Raw genomic sequence first — 16,050 nt, 5'->3', positions numbered from 1 at the left:
GACCTACCTGCTAACTACCGTGTCTCTCCCACTTTCCATGTGTCGTTGCTGAAACCCTCTGGTGGTCCGAGGGGGGAGTCGGAGGGAACCGAGGCCCGCAACCCCCCACCCATGCTGATCGAAGGCGAGGAGGCTTACCAAGTTCGAGAACTACTCGATTCCAGGCGCCGGGGTGGGAGACTTCAGTACCTGGTCGACTGGGAGGGGTACGGCCCGGAGGAGCGATCCTGGGTCGATGTGGATGATATCCTGGACCCCTCACTCACAGAAGAGTTTCACAGGACGCATCCGGAGAGACCGGCCCCTCGACCACGTGGTAGACCCCGGCGTCGTCCGCCTCCTCGCGTCTGGAGCCGCTCGCAGGGGGGGGGCTCTGTCACAAGTGAGGCTCCCGCACTTCCTTCCCCGCACCACCGGAGGGAGCCTTCACCGGAATATTGAGATCATCATTCAGACTACATTTCCCATAGGCCCTCATTCCTGGGACTGATTGCACACACACCTGCACCACATCACACTCACACTATTTAAGCAGCACGCACACACACACACTTTGCGAAGTCTTGATTTGCCCCGGTGATCATCTCTAAGCGTTTTCTGTGGATTGTTATACCGTTACCGATTGGACTGTTTATCTCTTGTGATTCTCTGCCGCCTGCCTTGATCCTTGCCTGTTTACTGGACTGTGTTTGTTTGCCGCCTGCCCTGATCTCTGCCTGCTTCCTGATACCGTTTGTCTGCCGCCTGCCTCGACCATTGCCTGTCCCCGTTTACGTCTCTGCCTCTGCCCTTACCTGTGTATTTACTATTCTTAATAAAAGCTGCAAATGGATCTCCACTCTGTTGACCCATCATTACAGAAATAAGGTGGCTTTCAAGAGGATGTGTGCTTAATTGTCTTTTTGAACTGAGAAAAGAAGTGCACACATTTCTGGAAGAACAACACTCCCCTCTTGCTGAGCATTACACTGATGATCAATTTTGTGCAAAAAATGGCCTACTTATCTGATATATTTGATCAGTTAAATCAACTGAATGTATCAGTGCAAGGCAGAAACAGCACAGTGTTTTTGGTTTCAGACAAAATTGAGGGAGTCAAGGAGGGACGATTTGACATGTTTCCACATCAACTGTTATAACCCAGCACTTGTCTCAGTTGTCTCAAAAGTTTGCTGAGTACTTCCCAGAGGACCCTCGACATGGAAAACTTTGGATTTTGGACCCGTTCTCTGTGGATCCTGCTTCAGAAGGCATGGCTCTGTCCACTGTGTTGGAAAATGAACTAATGGAACTATCAGCTGACAGTAGCCTAAAACTTCAACTCACACAAGTTGACCTTGCTTCATTTTGGTTACTGGCTGCACGTGAATATCCCTCTCTGTCAAAGCGGGCAATCAAATTTCTATTGCCTTTCACCACCACATACTTACGTGAATCAGGGTTCTCCACTGTGACTATCACAAAATCAAAAGCAAGGAGCAAACTGAAAGCTACTTTGGATGCTACTCTTCGTGTCAGTCTCTCGCCCATTTCACCAAGACTTGATCTTATTATCTCCAAGAAGCAAGCCCAAGTGTCTCACAGAGGGCATGCAGAATATGCATTTTGTAGCAAGGTTTGTCTCAGTATACTGTATATGGTTTTTCTCATGTGAACTACTCCAAAACCTGTTCATGTAAATATGTTAATGTATTGGAATTTATTAATAGTCCTAGAGTGGTTGTTGATGAAAACTGTATTATTGACATGTGACACCTGTTAGACTTCCTCATTTTTGGATGTGTGGGAAGGAGTATAATTAACGTGTCCAGTTTTTCTCCGGTTGAATTGTAAAAAAAAAAAAAAAAATAATTAAAAAAAAAAAAAAATATATATATATATATATATATATATATATGAATTACACTCACAGTATGTAAATTGTGGTAAATTTACTTTGTTGAACATTTCTGCTAATGAATAGAGAGAATATTCCCCTCTTGTGTGTTTGACCTGTTATTACAAGTATGTGAGCCTGGATGTGGGGATGTATTATTAATTAATTTGTTAAAAGAGTGTTCCCCTTGTGTGTCTGACCCAGTCATTGGTCTGACCTGTTATTGTTACAGGAATAAATGGTTACTGAGTAAACCTGCCAAGGTTTTTTTTTTATATAAGGACACATGCATAAAGTTCACTGCATTTACTGTGAACTGAGCTGCCCTAAGACTCTGCAAACACTGTGTCATGAGCAGCTTGCATGCAAGAACAAGTACATTTAAGATGTCTTGACATATGTACATAAGCATAGAACTGAACAAACTATTTAGCACTGAGCAATAGCCTATACACTTTACACTGCCTACTAAAGTGCATATATCAACAGGGATAACTTTACATGTGAGAGGTCTAGGGCAATAGCAAAACTGATGTCATCTGGTCGGATTTCTGTAGATTATAACAAAATATATAAATCATAAAATATTAAAATTGTTATTCACTTTAGCAGGAAGGCAGATCTCCAAAAGCAGGATGAGGTACTCATTCCAAAGAGTCACATGATCCCTACAGGTGAAGCAAAGATAACCACCACAATTATCAGTGGCTGTAAGCATCACACCTACTATTAGTTTTCCCCTCTTGGGTGATGACAGCATCAAAGAAACATGTTCAGGCCACATACAGTATTAAAAGGCAAGGGCAGATCAAGGTTCATTCAAAGATCAAGTATTTATATTTGATACTGAAAATTAATAGTGCTGACTACTACTTGATATCTAGCTTGTCATCTGTGAAGCAATAACTCAATCTTGTTGAATTGTGGAAAACATCTGAAGTAAGTATTTTTGTTTTGTTAGACATAAAATACAATATATTACTATACTGTAACTTTACTGTAACTTTTTTGATTTTTCAAATTACTTGTGGTGTTAAATTAATACAGTTCAAAATGATTGTGTGATTTCAAAAACATGCCAATTAGTGCAGAGTGTAAAAACTGATAAGACAGCAATCAATAATATTTATTATCTATAAAATATGCATCATAACGGCGAGGAAACAATGAGAGGTCTGATACTGTCTGTTACTTATTACTCTTTTGCAGATTTGAGTAGAGAAGCCAATGGACAACGAGACAGTAACAAACAGCATTCTCTTTGTGGAGGGATTGAAAGTTACACCTCAGTCTTCCTATCCTGTTTTCATCCTACTTCTCTTAGTTTATGCCTTTACTATGGGATGTAACATTGGACTTTTAATCCTGATCTCAACTGAGAGGAATCTGAATCACCCAATGCATTTTCTGTTCTGTAACTTGCCAGTGAATGATATAATTGGGACCTCTGTCATTTTGCCACGCTTACTGCAAGACATTTTAAGGGAACCCTCAGAGCGCTACATGACATATGTGGAGTGTGTTTTTCAAGCATATGTTGTACACATATTTGCAACTGTAAGCCACACTGCACTAATGATCATGGCCTTTGACAGATATGTGGCTATATGTAATCCATTGCGATACACAGCAATAATGACCAATAAAATGGTGGTTAAACTATCAGCATTAGCCTGGGGGTTGTCAGTACTTGCAGTGTCGATTCTGATAGGACTCACTGTACGCCTGTCTCGCTGCAGATATAAAATTGAAAACCCTTTCTGTGACAATGCCTCACTGTTTAAACTGTCCTGTGAGGACAGTGTGGTTATTAATAATTTGTATGGACTATTTTCTACTGTGATCATCTTTACTTTTTCACTTGGGTCTGTATTCATAACATATGGAAAAATTGTGGCAGTATGCAGAAGCAGGAAAAACAAATCACTCAACAGTAAAGCCATAAAAACATGTGGCACACACATAGCTGCATATATAATCATGTTTGTTTCTTGTGCCACTATGGTTTTTCTCCATCGTTTTCCAGAATACTCTGAAAACAGGAAACTAGCTAGTATAATGTTCCATATTGTACCACCAGGACTAAATCCTTTAGTATATGGTTTACAAACCAAAGAGATAAGACAAAAGACGGTTAAACTTTGCTGTAGAAACAAAGTTAATATAAAGTGATTTTTTATCGTATGGAAAAAATACTTTCATAAATATCTTGCTGAGGTTTACTTTGAACTTAAACTAAAAATAATGGTCTTGCACAGTTTTCATTTCTTTGTCTAACTGATTAACATCTAACATCTAACTCAATTTAAAGGAATAATAATTTATCTATAACAGTTGGTTAATTTCTTTAAAATATGTTTTTCCATCTATTTTCCGTCTCTTATGAATAGATTCTGAAACTGTAAAAAGAAAGTTTACACATTCACAGATATTTAGACACTTTAATTTTAATTGATGTCTCAGAACATTATATTTGCAAAACCAAGAAGATTCTATCCATTCTGACCATCTTTGTCAGTCTTTAGTTTTTACAAATGCTAAATTGGAGATTTCCCTCAGAGATCAATAAAATGTGTTTATGTAACTGTGACATGTATTTACTAAACTATGTTTAAACTATTGTTCAAACTCATGTCTCATTGGTATCTTTGTTAAATCACTAATGACACATAGATTCTCAGATCATTCAGGGTCTTTAGTAACAACTTTACAATTTTTCCATGATTGTACTTGAAATATCTCCTCACAGTTATGAATCACACATGTACTGTATAAAACACAACAAATGATACATGGTCTAGGCTCATTCTTGTTTAAATGTTTAACAAGAATGTGAAATATAGTTTCACAAACACTCACAACCTCAAATAGGGCCTCATTCTCTGTAGGGGTGTAATTTTAGGCACTTTGATAACACCAGCTATAGTGAAAGTTTCGATTTTGCGCCAAGAATAAACATGGTTAAGATATATGCGAATGGGAATTTGTTCATAACCAGTGCTGTAGTTGTGGTGGTTTAAAAGTGAAGGAATAAGAGTGTTTTACCACTCTGACAGAAACAACACTGAAGAGTGCAACAGTCATGTTTCTGGAAATAAAAACTCCATTCATTTTCTTCATATGGAAATTGATTTTGAACAATAACTTATAAATATTTAAAGACAGACATACTGTGAGCTATGTGGTTGTTAATCGATAGTATTTGCTGCCAGACGCATTATTTCAGCTTATTTTTAAAATAATCGTCTTTAACAGTCATGTTTAACAGTGTTTAACATTTTATAATCAAGTCCCTGGTGAAAAAAATGCATTACCCATGATGCTGTACAGAAAATGACACCAGTGAGAATCAGAAAAACACAACATGAGCCAAAATAGCTCTTTAGCTCCATCCATTCCCATGAAGTACTGCAAATGATGCAATTGAGTCAATATCTCAGCGCTGTAAAATACTTAAATGCTTGTATATGCATATTTTGCAATAAACTTAAATATGTTGTTTTTATATGTATAATAAACATTTGTACATGAATAGTTTTATATTTTGCCATCATTTTTAATTTAATTATACTGTACTCAATGCTTAGGATTGTATTTTTTTTCCTCACTAAAGACGTTAAGTACACAGTCTTGTACTTTGTCTTTTTGTATGATTTTCAAAAACTTTTTTGCTTTAAATCAAAGTTTGTAGTGTTGTGATTCACCTCGTAGCTTATTGGCTTGGTGTATGGCTTATACCTTTTTAATGAAGACTTTTTAAATCTCTATGGGAAAGATGAATGAATAAAATACTTCCGGAACACACAGCTGAAAAAGGGGGCAGGCACTGTCGTACTCTTTAGCACATTAGCACACGCAAACATGTTCTTTGAGAAGTTGAGCATCTCAATTTTTTTGACAATTGTGATTGCCTTCAAATCCACCACCACTACATACACTACACTACACCACTACATACACTACACTGCACACTACATAAAGGGTTAGTTCACCCAAAAATGAAAACTCTGTCATTAATTACTTACCCCCATGTCGTTCCACAACCATAATTAAGATATTTTTGATGAAATCCAAGAGGTATATGACTCGTCCATAGACAGCAATATAATCAACACTTTCAAGGTCCAGAAAGGTACTAAAGACATCGTTAAAACAGTTGACGTGACTACAGTGGTTCAACCTTAATTTTATGAAATGACGAAAATACTTTTTGTGCACAAAACAAAACAAAAATAACGACTTTATTCAATAATCTCTTCTCTTCCCTGCAATTATCCTTACGCAGTAAGCACAGTGAAGGCTTCCATGTTTACTTCCGAATGCCGGCTTAGTATTGGCCAAATCTGCACAATTGAGTGTAGAACCTGGATGTGCTGGACGTAAACAATGAATGAGAATGACACAGAAGAGCAGATATTGTTGAATAAAGTTATTATTTTTGTTTTGTTTTTGTGCACAAAAATATTCTCGTCACTTCATAAAATTAAGGTTGAACCACTACAGTCACATTAACGGTTTTAACAGTGTCTTTAGTACCTTTCTGGACCTTGAAAGTGTTGATTATAATGCTGTCTATGGACGAGACATACACCTCTCGGATTTCATCAAAAATATCTTAATCTGTGTTCCGAAGATGAACGAAGTTCTTACGGGTGTGGAACGACATGAGGGTGAGTAATGACAGAATTTTCATTTGGGTGAACTAACCCTTTAAACCCATAAGTCAAATAGATGATTGCTGTAGTCAACCATCCTTACCCATCCATAGTTTAAAAATGTCAAGCACTATACACAAATCCCATGTTTGACTTTGCATACCTTGTGGAGGACACAGACAACTAGATCCTTTGAAGATGGCTAAAACTATCTATATAATGTATTCATCACAATGACCCATTTCTCATAAAAAATAGTTAATTATCTTTTGGACCTCTTCATTAATATATCTTTTCAGGAGCACTCAAACTATTTGCGCATTTATCGCAACAAGCAATCACACGTATGCCCAGTTGCGTGTTGCCCTACTAACACTGGCATGAAACCTGCATGTAGATTTAGCACTCTAACAACAAATTAGTCAAAACATAATTGTACAGCCATGGAGTATCTCTGTGTGCCTAACAATGGGTTCAAAAATAGGGCCCTGTGACAGTTAGGCAAATCTATGGTGGAAGACCACCAAATGGCAATGAAAATTAATAAGTTTGATTCAGTCTGTCAGAATGAGAAAATAATATAAAGTGCTCATTTGGCTGCCACACAGTTTTTAAAAAACAAATAATAATAATAGAATATTGAGTGCTGCACAATATGTTGAAAGAGCTTGTGTACAATGATAGTGTATAGATGCTGTTAAAAAAGATGCACTCTGGACCCATAAGCATGTGACATTACCCCTATCCCCTAACATGCAAGTCCCATATAACTATAACTTTGAAGGTGGCTACAAGAATCAAGAATGGAGTCAAGAATCAACTCTTGTCTGTCTGAATGAGTTTGTGAGAACAGAAGTTTGAGATTGCAACTACTGAGTGAAGAATATTTTTTTTTTATAACCGTTATTGGATATATGATGGGCCCCATTAAGTGCATACGTCAACCAGCAGTGGGTAACTGGACCATGCTTAACAACAGGGCAAACTTTGTGTCCTTGCCATACTAAAAACAACAAAAAAAAAGACAAATGACACCTACAGGTAACAAGAGCAAAGAGCCAACCACTATTAAAATATCTGTAGCTATGGTCACCAAGTAAATTAGTTCCCCCTCTTGGGTGATGACAGTGTAGAAAACACATTTGAGCCATAATTAAAAGGCAAAGGCAAAGGCGAGCAAAGATTTCTTCAGAGAAGAGTAAGTTAGTATTTATGTACTGATATATGTAAAGGTTTGGCTGTTACTCAATATCAGACTACCTGATCAGTGGTAAAATTGGAATACTTCAAGAACAAGTATGCTTTGAAATGCAAAAAACAGGCATTACATATCACAGCAACAACAAACGATTCTCTCCAGGTACTTTTATTTTTAAAATGACTATGTTGTGCTAAAACAGTTTAACTGTGTTTTGAAACATGCAAATTTAGGTTGATTCAGAAGTCAGAAGGGCAAGCCATGTAGGTCTACGGTATGCTATTTCTTAAATATGCACCATATTCATTTATATGGAAATAATGCACATGAAAATGTTATTAGAAATGATTTACAAAAGAAATACAAACATCTCTCAACACAGTCTATGTATAATGCGAAGCAGTAATTTAAGATATGTTATTAATGACAGTAAAAGGTCTGCTTGTTACTGTTTGCAGGTTTTGTATAGAGCAACCAATGGACAACCTGACATTGACAAACAGCATTCTCCTTGTGGAGGGATTGAAAGTAACACCTCAGTCTTCCTACCCTATTTTCATCCTGCTTTGCTTATTTTATGTCTTTGCAATGGGATGTAACATTGGACTGATAATTCTGATCGCAATAGAGAAGAATCTACATCATCCTATGCATTTTCTGTTCTGTAACCTGCCAGTGAATGATATAATAGGGACTACTGTTATTTTACCACGTTTAATGCAGGACATTTTCAAGCAGGACTCAGATCGCTGTGTGACATATGTGGAGTGTGTTATTCAAGCTTATTTTGTACACATATTTGCAACAGCAAGCCACACTGCGCTAGTAACTATGGCCTATGACAGACAAGTGGCTATATGCAATCCATTGCTATACACAGCTATAATGACTAATAAAAGGGTGGTTCAATTATCAGCAATAGCCTGGGCACTGCCAGTAATTGTAGTGGCAATTATGTTAGGTCTCACTGTCCGCCTGTCTCGCTGCAGATATAAAATTGAAAACCCTTTCTGTGACAATGCCTCGCTTTATAAATTGTCCTGTGAAAATGTGTCCATTAATAACATGTTTGGAATTGTTTATTCTGTGTTAGCACTTAGCATATCGGTGACATTGATGATTATAGCATATGTCAGGATTGTTGCTGTATGTATAATCAGCAAAAGCAAAGCACTCAACAGTAAAGCCATAAAAACATGTAGTAGTCACATAGCAGTTTATTTAATAATGTTTGTTTCTTGTGCCATTATGATTTTTCTCCATCGTTTCCCTGAATACTCTGAAAACAGGAAACTTGCTAGTATAATGTTCCACATTGTACCACCAGGACTAAATCCCATAGTATATGGTTTACAAACTAAAGAGATAAGACAAAAAATTATTAAACTGTGGTGGAAAAAAAGAACTGATACGTTGTGGCCTTTTGAAAAAAAAATATAGCTACAAAACCTAAGCTGAAATAACATTTTTCAATAACAGTGAAAGAGAGAAAGCTTTTTTACCAGTCATGAAACTATTTTGCATTAACAAAACATATGTATGTGTATTTTAAAATATATTATTATATTAAATATCTATCACTGTGGTTTTCATTATTTTGTTTGTAACATGCATTTGATTGCTTAATGTGAGGAATATTTCACATAACCATCACAACATAGAATTCTGGAGATAAAGGTCTGAAGGAAAAAAAAAATTTAAAGTAAAAATGGCTCATATTCATAATAAACATATTTTGAGATTTTTAAAGACATTGACCATTGGATTCTTTATTTAACTTTAAATGCAGAATAAATGGTATAAATAAATGACAACAATACCAAGCTGTACCTTATTAATGTGTCAGAGATCTTTTGTATCTATTGCTTAATTTAAATAAAATCTGTTATTTACGTATGTTTAATTATATTAATGAATCATTTTACTATTTTAAAATTATAGAATTTACAACAAAAATAACAATTTTGTTTGTAAACTATTTTTATGAGGCTCTGGATATTGTTTGCTTGTGTGTGCATCACACACAAAAGTTTTATTCACTGTTTTTATTGAGCTCATACGGGGAAAAGACAAACATTTTGGTTCTCAGTTCTTCATAGGTGTGTGAATTAAGATGTCTTTCCACTACTTTCTACTAAAAACAATATTTCTCTTATGTCATAATGTTAATTTAAAGGGGTCATGAATTGTATTTTTTAAATTTTATGTTTCCTGGGGTGCACTTATAATTTTTACATCAAAAACTGTCATGACTTAGGAATAGAAGACCATTTTCTACCTTGATTTTAGCCCTCTTATTTAAAAAATAAAAAGGTGTCTGCTTTAAGACAAAGTAAATGGTCACTGATTTGATTGGGTAACATCTTTGCATAAAAAAATAAGTTTTACATATTCAAACCTTTTTGGAAAATTTTACTACATTTTTACTGTTATTCTTTATATTTAGATCTATTCACACTGCATAAAAGGTTGCAGCGCCGAGCAATATAGCCGATCACAGTCATGTTAGTTGAGCACATGAACGCAATAATCTCACCATTGCAACTCGATTTCTGCATGCTCACAAATGATTTCATCATAAATAACACAATGCATATAGTTTAAATAAGAGATTCAAGGAGTAGTGTAGACCATGTTAATGAAAACTGAAAACTTGAAACACAAGCTTTTAAAAGCCGGTTTAAAAATGCAAGTTTTAGAAAACAAAACCGTTATTGTCTCTGTGTAACTGTGCAACTAAAAAAAGCAGATTTGTGAAAACGTCTCGGGTTTCGACTGTAACCCTGGTTCCCTGAGAACAGGGAACGAGACACTGCATCCTAGAACGCAACTGGGGAACGCCCTCGCGTGGCTGGTGTCTGAAACAATCTGTCCAATAACGACAATCCTATTGGCCGGCGACAGCCTATGATGTAATTCAGGTGTAACCAGGAAGTATAAAAGGGGCACCAGGAGAACATGTCATCCGCTTTTCGTCTGAAGGGACTGACAGCAGGCAGAATGGAGGCATGGCAACAAGACGCAGTGTCTCTTACCCTGTTCTCAGGGAACCAGGGTTACAGTCGTAACCCGTGACGTTCCCTTTCAAAAGGGAACTCGCACTGCGTCCTAGAACGCAACTGGGGAACGAAATACCCACGCCGCCATGCCGAGAGGAGTGCATGCCATATGGGTTCCACCCTGGGGCAAAGAACCAACCAGAACCTACCACAGAGGCAGCCTGAAAAAGGCAGGCGCAAAGTAGCAGATATAAATCTGGGGTCAGCATCAAGGATACAGTTTCCACTCTTCGCCTAGCGACCTGATATTGGATACCAAGAGGATAGCCAACAAGGAGGCCCCAGAGGGCCAATGACTCAAAGGCAGTCAACTCAAGAGAAAAAAGCCACCAGGGCTAAGCAGGCTTGGAATACTCGTTGGCATTGCCAACACGGGCTAAATACTCAGCAAATAGCTTTAAACCCTTAAAGCAAGGGGAGTAAAACATGCAGCTGGGCTAAATGAGGAGACCTGATAGAGCCTGCAACCCTAGCAGGACACGGCCGCAGGCCCGCAGCTAATGCAATGGCTCTAAGGGAGCATGCTCAACCAACACGAAGGAAGGGAGTACCAAATGTGCTCAACCTAAGCCAAAATGGCATGAGGCATATCGGGGCTGAAGAGCTAGGAGTAAGCGAAAAACCCGAGTAGGACTCAAGGGTGCAGACCTGAACAAAACCAGCCGAAAACAGATGAGAAAGAGTCTGAAAAAAAGAGCTCAGGCGAAAGAAGAGGCCTAAATAACAGTATAGAGGCCTTCAATTCTGTCCAGTGACTTGAAAACATCAAGGAGCTCAAAACAGCTGGAGGGAAGGTTACAACTAGCTCTAAGGAGAGGAGGCTTCAACATAATGTATTCAACTCTCAAGAAAGAGAGGAAGCCAACAACGCTCAAGACATCCAGAGGGAGGTTCGAGCAGTACCTAAACCACCTAAGTGTCTAATTTATGCCACACACCAAAGGGAACTGACGTCCTAATATTAAGAGGAGCAACGTTCACCTAGGCCAAAATAGAGGAGGCCACAAACTCGCCTTGAAAAAAGGGAAGTTAGGAGGGCCTGCTACTCACATTTATTGCCCAATGCAGAGGGCGAGCCCCGACCGGAGACAACTCTGACATAGAGGAGGCATACAAGGATCACCAGCCGCAGTATAAGGGCCGGAGAGGCCTTTTCTCGTAGAAAAAGGCCTACTCTAACCACTGCAGGTCAGGAGGTGAAAAGCAACAGCAAAACCTGCCTCTGTCAGACAGACGTATTCCTAAATACACCTAGGCCGGAAATAAGGGCGGCCCAATGGTACGGCCGACACACCTAGCATGACTTAGAAAGGTAACGAACAAAAAACCCAACCTAGCGACTCTTATAGCAAGAGGAGGCAGGTATGTTCGAACAGGTAAAACAGCTGTGGCCTAAAGGGCGGCAATAATAGAAAAACGGCTGCACATTACACCGAACCCTAGACAGGGCGGAGGCAAAAGAAAGCCAACACGCATCACAGGGTGATGTAAGAGAACGGCCATACCTGAAGTCATGGTACATCTGGAGCTCAGGGGAGCGGAAGGTTTCAGCATATCACCTTAGACTCTCAAAACGAGAGGAAACCACTTCACTACAACCTAAGGGAAGGTTAGCAAGGAGGCCAAAATTCTTTAAGAACAGCCAACTACTTGACGTGAACTTTGCTGGAGTTCAACCAGGAAGGTGACTCCAGAAAAAGTGTTAACCATAAAGATGGCTTGCCACACAAAAAAATTTCGTTCTGAAAAACCCCAATAAAACCTACAAATCAAGATCGTAAGAGAATTATAAAGGAATTATAAATTATATAGGAATTATAAAAGGTGTTACAACCAACCTTCACTTAAAGGGGAGCTCCAGGGCCCTAGTAAAAAGCCCCTAAAATTATAATCACCTCACTAAAAAAAAAAAAAAAAAAAAATATATATATATATATATATATATATATATAAGTCCCCCAAAAAAGCCTTAATCAGGGAGCTTTGAGGACAATGCAAAAGCAACGGCTCTAATAAAATAGAGGCAACCTACAAAAAACTCAACCTGAGACATACAGAGAAAAAAGGGCCAACTTATAAATGTAAAAGTGGCCTGCCATAATCATGCAGTCTAAAGGCTGCGCTTCTCTTCGAACCCAGACTGGACCGTCAGAAAAGTTCCAGCTCAGGGAACATACTCATCATCGGCCCAGCCTCAAGACTGATGTAGAAGCGCCTGTGGGGACGAAGGGAACAGAGGGACAGAAGAAGAGGAGAGGGTAGAGTGTGCAAACCCTCAGAAAGGGAAGAAATACTTACTAGCTGTATAACTTGTAAGATCCTGCTTCTTCTTCCTATCTTCTCGCCTTCTCTGCGACCTGCTCCTCTGAGGAGGAGGGGCCCGAGCGGCGACGCTAGATTTCTGGCCCTGTCTATGGTCCTCAGACCAGGACGGGCCAGGTACCCCCGGCTGTCTGGGCATAGATTCAGACCGGTGCGGTATACAAGATTTAAATGCTGCTGAGCACGCCCTCGCCTCTTTGAACTTTCCAACCACCGCCTCGACAGAAGAGGGCGAGACCGGGGCATTGAGGAGAAAACCCTTCTCTTTCTCCCCGATATCTGCCAAGTTCACCTACAGGTGTCTCTCTGTTGCCACCATTGCCGCCATCAATCTACCGATCGCAGCAGCGGTCTGCTTAGTGACACGGAGAGCCAGGTCTATGGTGCGGTGCAACTCAGCTACCGCCTCAGGTGAGAGACCCTGACCTTGGTCTAAATCTTTCAGCAGATCAGCCTGGTAAGCTTGAAGCACTGCCATGGTATGCAGTGAAGCACCAGCCTGACCCGCCACCGCGTATGCTCTGCCATTCAGATGCGAGGTGGTCTTAAGCCCCCCCCGCCTCTCTAAGCCGCCAGGTGTCTGTCCTTCCTCTCTCAAGAAGATGGACAGACGAGAGCGGAGCGTCCTCATAGGAAGACGCTCGCAGTGCACTTATTGATACACCACTGAGTGGTCAAGAGCAGCAAATGCATATGCTCCTCAATCACAGCGGTACTTATGATGGGTGAGATGGTTGAGTACCCCAAGGAAAAGCATTGCCACTCAAGAATTACTCCAGTATATAATAAAAAATGTAAGCAGTGTTTTCTGTACCGCTTTTCAGAAAAATAATGGCAAGAAAATTCGTATTTCTATAAATAGTCCTTGTGGGTTGCACACAGCATGCCCAGTGTAGTCAGCTGTGGAAATACGGATCTAGGGCCCGAATAGGGCAAAGCAGATTTAGTTTTTCCTGGTCCGGATTACTGAAAGGAGGAGGAAAGAAGGCCTGCAGTGTGATAGTTCTAGCCACATTAGTGGGAACCTTAGGAATATACCCCGGTCTAAGGTGAAGAAAGGCTTTGACCATGCCTGGAGCAAAGTCTAACCGAAAATACCGAGATACCGAAAGGGCTTGCAGGTCTCCAATTCTCTTGAGAGATGTGATAGCAAGGAGAAAGAGGACTTTCAGAGTCAGAAATTTCTCAGATACTTGTTCAATATGCTCAAAGGGATCCAGAGAAAGGCCTTCTAGAACAATGGCCAAATCCCAAGACGGTACTCTCATTTGAACTGCAGGCCTCAGCCTCAAAGTGCCATGAAGGAAACTATTAAGGGGTCTCTACAAACTGACATTCCACCTATAGGAGTGTGGTAAGCAGATATAGCCACCACATACACCTTTATAGTGGACAGAGATATCCCTACAGAAAATCTTTCCTGCAAAAACTCCAGCAATGTACCAACAGGGCAGTTAACTGGGATTTGCTGACGACTTCCGCACCATGAAGTGAACAGTTTCCACTTCAAAGCGTAGAGTTTCCTTGTGGAGGGAGCTCTGGATTGGAGAATGGTCTCAACAACCTCAGTTGAGAGATCTGCATCTATGAGTGGGCCCCCTCAGAGGCCAAGCCCAGTTTTCACACTTCTGGGTGTGGGTGAAGAATTGATCCCATCGCCTGAGAAAGAAGGTCCCTCCTGATCGGAATCTCCAGGGGAGAGCCGTCGAGGAGAGATATCAAGTCCGAGAGCCAAATTCGGCCCAGCCAGAACAGGGCTATTAGTAGCAAACTGACCCCGTCCCGGCAAACCCTTTCCAAAACTCCTGGGAACAGAGCGATCGAGGGAAAAGCATACAGACGTAGCCTCGGCCACGTCTGAACCATAGCATCCAACCCCAGTGGGGCTGGCTGTGTAAGGGAAAACCAGAGCGGACAGTGAGTCGTCTCTCAAGACGCAAAGAGATCCACTTCCGCCTGACCGAACTTCTCCCATAGAAACTTCACCACCTCGGGGCGAAGTCTCCATTCCCCGGGCCTCAGCCCTTGCCTTGACAGGACGTCTGCCCCCTGATTCATCAACCCAGAGATATACATAGCCCTTAGAGAGAGAAGCTTTCCCTGGGACCACAAGAGGATCTGGTGTGCCAGTTTGTAATGCAGATGCGACCGCATACCCCCCTGATGATTTATATAGGCAACCACCGATGTATTGTCTGAGCAAACTAGAACATGGTGGCCCCTGAGGTGTGGGAGGAAGTTTTTTAATGCTAAAAACACTGCCATCATTTCTAAACAATTTATGTGCCAAGTGAGATGATGGGCCCTCCACAGACCTTGTGTTGAGCAACTGCACAGGATCGCTCCCCAACCCGTGAGGGAAGCATCCATCATTAGCACCAAGAAACGACAAGGAGCTCCCAACACTGGGCCTTGGGACAGGAACCAGCGATTCTTTCACACGTCCAAGGCACAAAGGCATCGCCGTGTGACCTCGATCATGCGAAATAGCTTGCCCCTTGGGGAAAACCCTTTGGTCCTGAGCCACCAGTGCAAGGGTCTCATGTAAAGCAGGCCAAAAGGTATCACATTGGACGTTGCTGCCATGAGCCTCAACAGTCTCTGAAACTGTTTCACAGTGATGGATTGGCCTAGCTTTAACTTGTTTACGGCTACTAGAATTGACTCGATACGAGCAGGGGAAAAACATGCCTGCATCGATGTTAAGTCCCAAACTACTCCTAACAAAATGGTCTTCTGAGCTGAAACGAGCACAGTTTTCTTTGAATTGAGCCTTAAAGCCATGTTTTTTCATGTGGTTGAGAGCGACATTTCGATATCAAACCACTATCTTCTCTGACTGAGCCAGAATAAGCCAGTCATCTATGTAGTTCAATACACAAATGCCCTGCAGTCGCAGTGGAGCCAGAGCTAGGCCGAATGGAAGAACCTGATACTGGT

General features: G+C 40.4%; 2 protein-coding genes across 2 annotated transcripts; both read left to right on the top strand.

Annotated features, from left to right (window-relative positions):
* The first annotated feature begins 3,103 nt into the window (after positions 1-3,103).
* On the top strand, positions 3,104-4,048 carry LOC127503368 (olfactory receptor 8U9-like). Its single transcript, XM_051877059.1, has one exon. It carries the CDS (start codon positions 3,104-3,106, stop codon positions 4,046-4,048), a length of 945 nt encoding a protein of 314 aa, XP_051733019.1.
* Positions 4,049-8,206: 4,158 nt separating this feature from the next.
* Positions 8,207-9,169, top strand: LOC127504347 (olfactory receptor 52N5-like). Its single transcript, XM_051878889.1, has 2 exons — positions 8,207-8,552; positions 8,682-9,169. The coding sequence occupies exons 1-2, from the start codon at positions 8,207-8,209 to the stop codon at positions 9,167-9,169; spliced, it is 834 nt and encodes a 277-aa protein (XP_051734849.1).
* Positions 9,170-16,050: the final 6,881 nt, after the last annotated feature.

The sequence above is a fragment of the Ctenopharyngodon idella genome, chromosome 21, assembly GCF_019924925.1.
Source record: "Ctenopharyngodon idella isolate HZGC_01 chromosome 21, HZGC01, whole genome shotgun sequence".
Lineage (NCBI taxonomy): Eukaryota > Metazoa > Chordata > Actinopteri > Cypriniformes > Xenocyprididae > Ctenopharyngodon > Ctenopharyngodon idella.
Note: the sequence above shows the minus strand (reverse complement) of the source record. Positions and strands in the feature narration are given on the sequence as shown.

Bases quoted from the DNA above. Each gene is read 5' to 3' on its own strand.
- LOC127503368 (XM_051877059.1), top strand. From the start codon at position 3,104: ATGGACAACGAGACAGTAACAAACAGCATTCTCTTTGTGGAGGGATTG.
- LOC127504347 (XM_051878889.1), top strand. From the start codon at position 8,207: ATGGACAACCTGACATTGACAAACAGCATTCTCCTTGTGGAGGGATTG. The intron at 8,553-8,681 runs TAGTAACTATGG...TTGTAGTGGCAA, and splicing joins AACAGCAAGCCACACTGCGC to TTATGTTAGGTCTCACTGTC.